General features: G+C 44.1%; 1 protein-coding gene across 2 annotated transcripts; it reads right to left on the reverse strand.

Moving 5' to 3' along the window:
- Positions 1 to 27: 27 nt before the first annotated feature.
- On the reverse strand, positions 28 to 2,521 carry znf830 (zinc finger protein 830). Of its 2 annotated transcripts, none has more exons than XM_083653539.1 (2): positions 1,959 to 2,521; positions 28 to 746 (listed from the first exon to the last, which is right to left on the reverse strand). In XM_083653539.1, the coding sequence occupies exons 1-2, from the start codon at positions 2,469 to 2,471 to the stop codon at positions 225 to 227; spliced, it is 1,035 nt and encodes a 344-aa protein (XP_083509665.1). In that variant the 5' UTR covers positions 2,472 to 2,521; the 3' UTR covers positions 28 to 224. The 2 variants fall into 2 exon arrangements, with proteins under 2 accessions (XP_083509665.1, XP_083509664.1); XM_083653538.1 differs by having other exon boundaries at positions 28 to 749.
- Positions 2,522 to 6,065: the final 3,544 nt, after the last annotated feature.

Here is a 6,065-nt window from a genome sequence, read left to right on the forward strand (position 1 = left end):
GAGATACAAGTTTATATGAATCCACAGTCTGAAATATAGAAAAAGGTCACATGTCATGATGGTTTTCTTTTTTAACAAAGTTATTTACAAATTGGAGATTTACTGACAAGCTTGTACAGAAATAACCTTATTTCCAGTGCCCTGCTTTATTAAGATGATGGGAAAAAGAAATTGAACAGTCACTGATTGCTTATATTTGACAAGTGTATTGGGGTGGGGGGAATTTAAGCAAGTGCTCCTTTAGCCCTCCAGTCACGGGACAAAACATCAAGCAGTTCTTCGTCTTCCTCTTCCTCCATACTTGCATCAGACGCCTCGTGGTCCTGCATCGTCGTCTGCAGAGGCTTGCTCTTCACCACATCCCGCTTATCCCGCAGTACTTCAACCCTCCTGTAACACTCGATCTGTTCATCGATTTCATCAATTTGCCGTTCGAGGCGGCCCTCCTCGTCGTCCTCGGCCACGATGGCCTCTGACTTGGTGTTCACCTGCCGCATCTCCTTCTGAAACTCCTCCCACTCCTTGTCCAGCAGGTCTTTCGGCGCGTCGACGTTGCGCACTTTGGCGTCTCGCACCGGATCGTCGAAGAAGCCCTCCGGCAGCGCCTCGGCCATGTTGTCTTTCTTCTCCGAGCTTTTCTCTGCCGTGTCTGCTTTCAGGATGGAGCCCGAATGAGAGATGGCCGGTGCACCCGGGATGGAGCTGTCAAAGAAATCAGCTGGTAGTCCTGCTGGTGCAGCTTCACCCTTCTGTGGACAACAGGGGTCGGTAATGAGTTACAAGTAACGCACAAGTTAAAAAAATTTTTTTTTTAAGGAACTAGTACTTTTCATGTTCCTTTTTTTAAACAGTACTTCAACTCTTTACTCTTATCTGCTGAGGAGAATGTACAGACTGGGCCAGACTGTCCGTCAACTGTTATTCTAAAGACACGAGGAAGATCTACATAGGCTACACAGGGGTTGTGACCTAAAGGTCTGCTCTGTTTCACACCTGCTGAAGAAATGAACTTCCGTGCATACTCTTACTCTCTTTTTTAATAGTACTTTGATTCTTTACTCTAATACAGAGGTTTTCAAAGTGGGAGGCGGGGCTCCAAGCAGTTTCAAGGGAGGCTCAGTGAATGGAAGTGGGGGAAAAAATGACATTAGTTATCAAAAGATCACATAGAATAGCCTAAATATGTGATTTGGTTAAAGATAGTTCAGAGATACAGTAGTTTGGGGGAATTTGACTTTCCACTTTCCCAGCATCAAAATCAATGCCATCAGACAGACAACCTTTATGTATTTGGTGTAGTCTGAAGTATGTCAAACAGCAGGCTATCTTGGCTCAATTGTTGAGGGTCTATCTAAGGGATCAAATAACATAATCATGAATCATGAAGGCCCACAGTCTCAGACTTTGAATGAAAACCCCTGCTCTAGTACATTTTTGAGTCAGTAATCTACTTTTTTACTAAACTACATTTGTCCACTCTGGCCTGGGACAGATAGGGAAATGGAGAAAGAAGGGTAGCCAGCCGGTGAGGAAGAGATGAAGAGTGGGAGATGTTCATCTCAATAGGACTGTGTAGGCTATTCATATCTATTTGATAAGCATATTTCTACCACTACTAATCAGCAAGTGCCTAATTATTTCTGCACTGGCCCTCACACCCTAAAGAATATTAATGGAAAGGAACTTGTATTTTGAGTAACTTATTCACCAGGTACTTTTTACTTTTACTCGAGTAGGTTTCTCAAATTGTAATTTTCACGTTGTTTACTTTAGCTTAATTACTTGAGTAACGTTATAGACGGTTTTCACGGAATGGTCTGTCCTCCTGTTCCCCCCCCCCCCCCCCCCCCCCCTTTTCTGTCCATAGCAAACACTGCAACAGGAAGTGAGTTGGGGTTCAATTTTGAATGTTTTTGTTGTCAAGATAAAACCGTCTATAGATTTAGTACTCTACCCACCACTGGAGGAGCACTCGTGCTTCCTTCCTTGACGTCTTCATCCTCCATCTCCTCCTCCATCTCCTCCTCCTCATAGACTCCAGCTAACAGGCTGAGCCCAGCAGAATGAGCAGATTTGGGAGCAGGACCGGTGGGTTTGGCAAAGAAATCCCCTGGCAGCGCTGACACGGACTGGCCTGCACCTGCCGTGGCTTTCGCCTTTTTCCCGTGAGCGTCACTGTCCTCGGGTTCCGGTGCTTTCCTCTTGGGCGGCTGAATCTGCGGTGCCTGCGTGGGCCCCTTCAGCTCGGAAACCTTCTCCTTGTGCTGTTTACCCAGAACATGAGTCTGCCACAGCAGCTCCGACTTCACCTGCACACTGCATACAGTACAGCTGAGGTGGCCGAGGCTGTTGTATTTGGCGAACGGAGACTCGATGCGCTTCTTGTCGGATGTTTGCCTTTGTTTCTCTCTCATCAAACGCCGGAGTTCGTCTTGATTGATCACTTTCTTCCCCTTTTTAGAGGTTGCCATCCTCGAAAAGAATGCGTTGTAGCTTGTTAGCTACTTGCACTGACTGTTGCCTGCGATGAAGACGAGAAAAACACGTCTCAGGAAGATGACGTCACGTAACGGCGTCGACGAAAGAAAGACCTTCTTCCTTGGGCGTCCAAATTATAGCCAGATGTTCAAAAACTCAAACAACTAGGCTACAGATATGCTTCTCAAAACAAGCATCACTTTTAGATACGACTTGCTACAAAGTTTGATTTTTATGCTTTGTTCTCATTACATTACATTCAATTCAATTGAATAATTAATTGTATGCACACTATCAGTCAAAAGTTTATTAATCCATTTTAAAGGTTTTTGTGTAGACCAGTGGGATTTGGGGACCCCCAGGGGTCCTTAAAGGGGTTCCAGGGGGTCCCCAGCAATTTTCTTTTTAAGTAGGCTATGATGACCCTCCCACTCTCCTGGCCGCGATAAAAAAAAATTGGATGATGGCGAAGGCTATGCGAAGTCTGACCCATTGAGTCTGACGGTCTGACCACAGACTGTAGAAAGAGATGTAATGCAGGATATAGCCAATTGAATGTGTTTGGATGGAAGTTTGACGCTAGGCCAATCAGAGGCAGAGAGGGGCGGGTTATGCCTTCGCATAGCCTTCGCCATCATCCAAAAAAAAAAAAATAGCCAAAAATCGCCTCCTGGCCCTGTCTTGCAGGAGCCTTGTGGTTGGGGTCCTGGGCTGATTGAGTGCACCTGGGCCCGCTGTACTCATTTGGCCTTCAGACCATTCGGTCTCTCTCCCTCCTCACCTGTGTGCACCTTTTGTTCTAGCAGTGCTGTATAAATAAAGGCAAAATAAAATAAATGGCAATTACCTCATGAGGCATATAAATGAGCCTGAATGGTCATCCCGAAAGCCTGCACCTCCTTTGCCCACTTGTTCCAGTTTGCCGCCCCTAACCACTGGAAGTGGAACGAGTTGCAAAAGTGACTAAAACTCTACCACACCTTCATCTTGTTTACCCTCCTTTAATAATTCATTACAAACAATAGGCTAGTTGTTGATCACTGCACCTGCACATGAATTTGCTCTCTTTCTGTTGTTGAATATTGAGAGGTTTTAGTTTGTCTAATGTTTTTATTGTACTTGCTGTATAATGTTTTAATCTTTTGTACCTACTGACTTCTGTTGCTGCCTCTTGGCCAGGTCATCATTGTACATGATAATTTGTTTTCAACTGACTTATCTGGTTAATATAATTAAAAAAAATCAGACAATTATAAAGTGATCACTGTCTGGCCTTTATCATTTTTCTACAAATGTCTGATTATTATAGTAAAACCCCTGAGCTCACTAAGCACTAAGGCTTGTAGCCGACATCTGAACTCACAATGAAGGCCGTCATCTATATAGGCCTTTTTCACAGCAGCCATTTGGTGTCTAAAAGGCAGAAAGTAGCTCTGGTGCACCAAAACATTAATTAGGGTTTCCAGCTTCCAGTCCATTTAGGTGTTCCAGTGCTGCAGCCCTAATCAGTGAGTTGGTTGCACCTGTGTTTATCCTGCCTTTTAGGCACAAAATAGCAGCTGTGGAAAAGGCCTATTGAACTCTTTATACACCCCCCCCCCCCCCCCCAGACTGTCAACAGCCTGTTATACTGCTTGTTCTCAGCTTACATGATCATCGCCCTGTGTGTCATAGATCTTATTTCTGTGTATTCCTAACCCTCACTCTCTAAACAAAATATAGCTGTCCCTGTGGTAAGGCACAATGGGATCGCAACTCAAGCGTAAGACCCTACACACATGTTGGGTGATTTAATGGAGTGCCTCCCTTCTCTCTTGCCATTATTCTCCGCCCTGCTGTCAGTCTATCAGCTTTTATTGCACGGAAGTTCATTTCTTCAGCAGGTGTGAAACAGAGCAGACCTTTAGGTCACAACCCCTGTGTAGCCTATGTAGATCTTCCTCGTGTCTTTAGAATAACACAGTTGACGGACAGTCTGGCCCAGTCTGTACATTCTCCTCAGCAGATAGTTGTAATTCTTGCTCGTTTTCTTGAAACTTTACGACAGATAACGGGCCTCTTTGCTGTTGTGGTTGTAGGCCTTGAGGGTCCCAGACGTGAATTGTTCTTGACAACAAAAGAAATGGAGATTTGCCTGTAAATCGCGAGCTTTAAATTGTGGCTTAGCAGCACTACCGCCACAGTCTCATACAATGTCTGCATTTTGCATGCAATCTCAGGATCCCGGCTTTACCCTCTCTTGTGAGGAAGACAAGATACCTGAACTCCCTCACTTGGGGCAGCTGCTGTTCACTTCCTACTACTAGAGACTGAGAGAGGCCAACTTTCCCTCCATTCCAAATGCGTCACACTCTGCTAATCACTCCAGTGCACATCAGAGTTCAGAGTTCAATAGACCCTTTTCACGGGGGCCATTTTGTGCCGAAAAGGCAGGGTAAACAGGTGCAAGCAAAACAGTAATGAGGGTTTCCAACTTCCAACTTGTATGGAAGTTGGAAACCCTCAGTGTTTTGCTTGCACCTGTGTTTACTGTTTACCCTGCCTTTTTGAACCTCATGTTTGAACCTCATGTTCAAACACCCATTTTTTGAGCTAGTAAAGCGGGAAGTAAAGCAGATCTAACCAATAACATTAATAAGGGCCCTGGCACTGGAACACCTCAATGGATACCATCATTGATGGTATTTGTTACACCTGCTTTACTTCCTGCTTTACCACATCAAAACAGTTGCTGTGAAATTGGTCTATTAATGACAATCCTTGGCTACCACCAAGTCCAAAAATATTCAGCAGGTGCAGACAGCTGTCTCCAAGCATAACCTGTTCAAAGTTGGGTTTTGGTGTAAATATAATGTCGCCTATGTGGTATACAATGGATTTGCATTATATTAGTATTTGCAATCAGAGTGTACATTTCTTTAGCAGCCTCTATCTATATGGGCACATTTGGGTGCATGTGCTCATCTATCGTGTTTAGGGGAAGAGATATAGGCTAGTTAACATGGTGCTGCGTTGAAGGCTTAAAATGGTATAAACCATTTGAACGGACTGCTACAGCAATCCATGGAATCAGTAACAGAAGATCTACTGCTAGAAATCCACCCAAGCCTTTGACTTCACAGAATAGGGAAGGATGTAAGATTCTGTTGGATGCCTGTGGGCAGTGCATCCAACAAGGCACGCAACAGAATGAAGGGAATGAAGGAGCAGACACACAATTGCAAAAAAATGCAATGAATAGCAAAGAAATTCTGGATATTCCATTTGATAAAGGAAAAGCAACAATTAAAAAGAATTATGACTAGAAAAATGGGATGGGGCCAATAAAGGGTGAACATACAAAGTTCAGAAATCTATAACAGTATACAGTATACAAGGATACAAGATTATATAACAGGATATAGCTAATTATAGATGTTTAGTGTGTAGGCTGTAGCCCAGCACAGGCTGTTGTTTAGGTAGGTACTATTTCCCATTCTGCATACTCCGATACAGTAGGCGGGGGTATGCACCTTCAAAGTCAAAGATTGCAATCCGAAATAAAACGAAAAGAAGAAGAAGACGGCTAGGGTAATCTCGCGAGGCTT

The sequence above is a fragment of the Poromitra crassiceps genome (assembly GCF_964638095.1).
Source record: "Poromitra crassiceps genome assembly, chromosome: 17".
NCBI classification, from domain to species: domain Eukaryota; kingdom Metazoa; phylum Chordata; class Actinopteri; order Beryciformes; family Melamphaidae; genus Poromitra; species Poromitra crassiceps.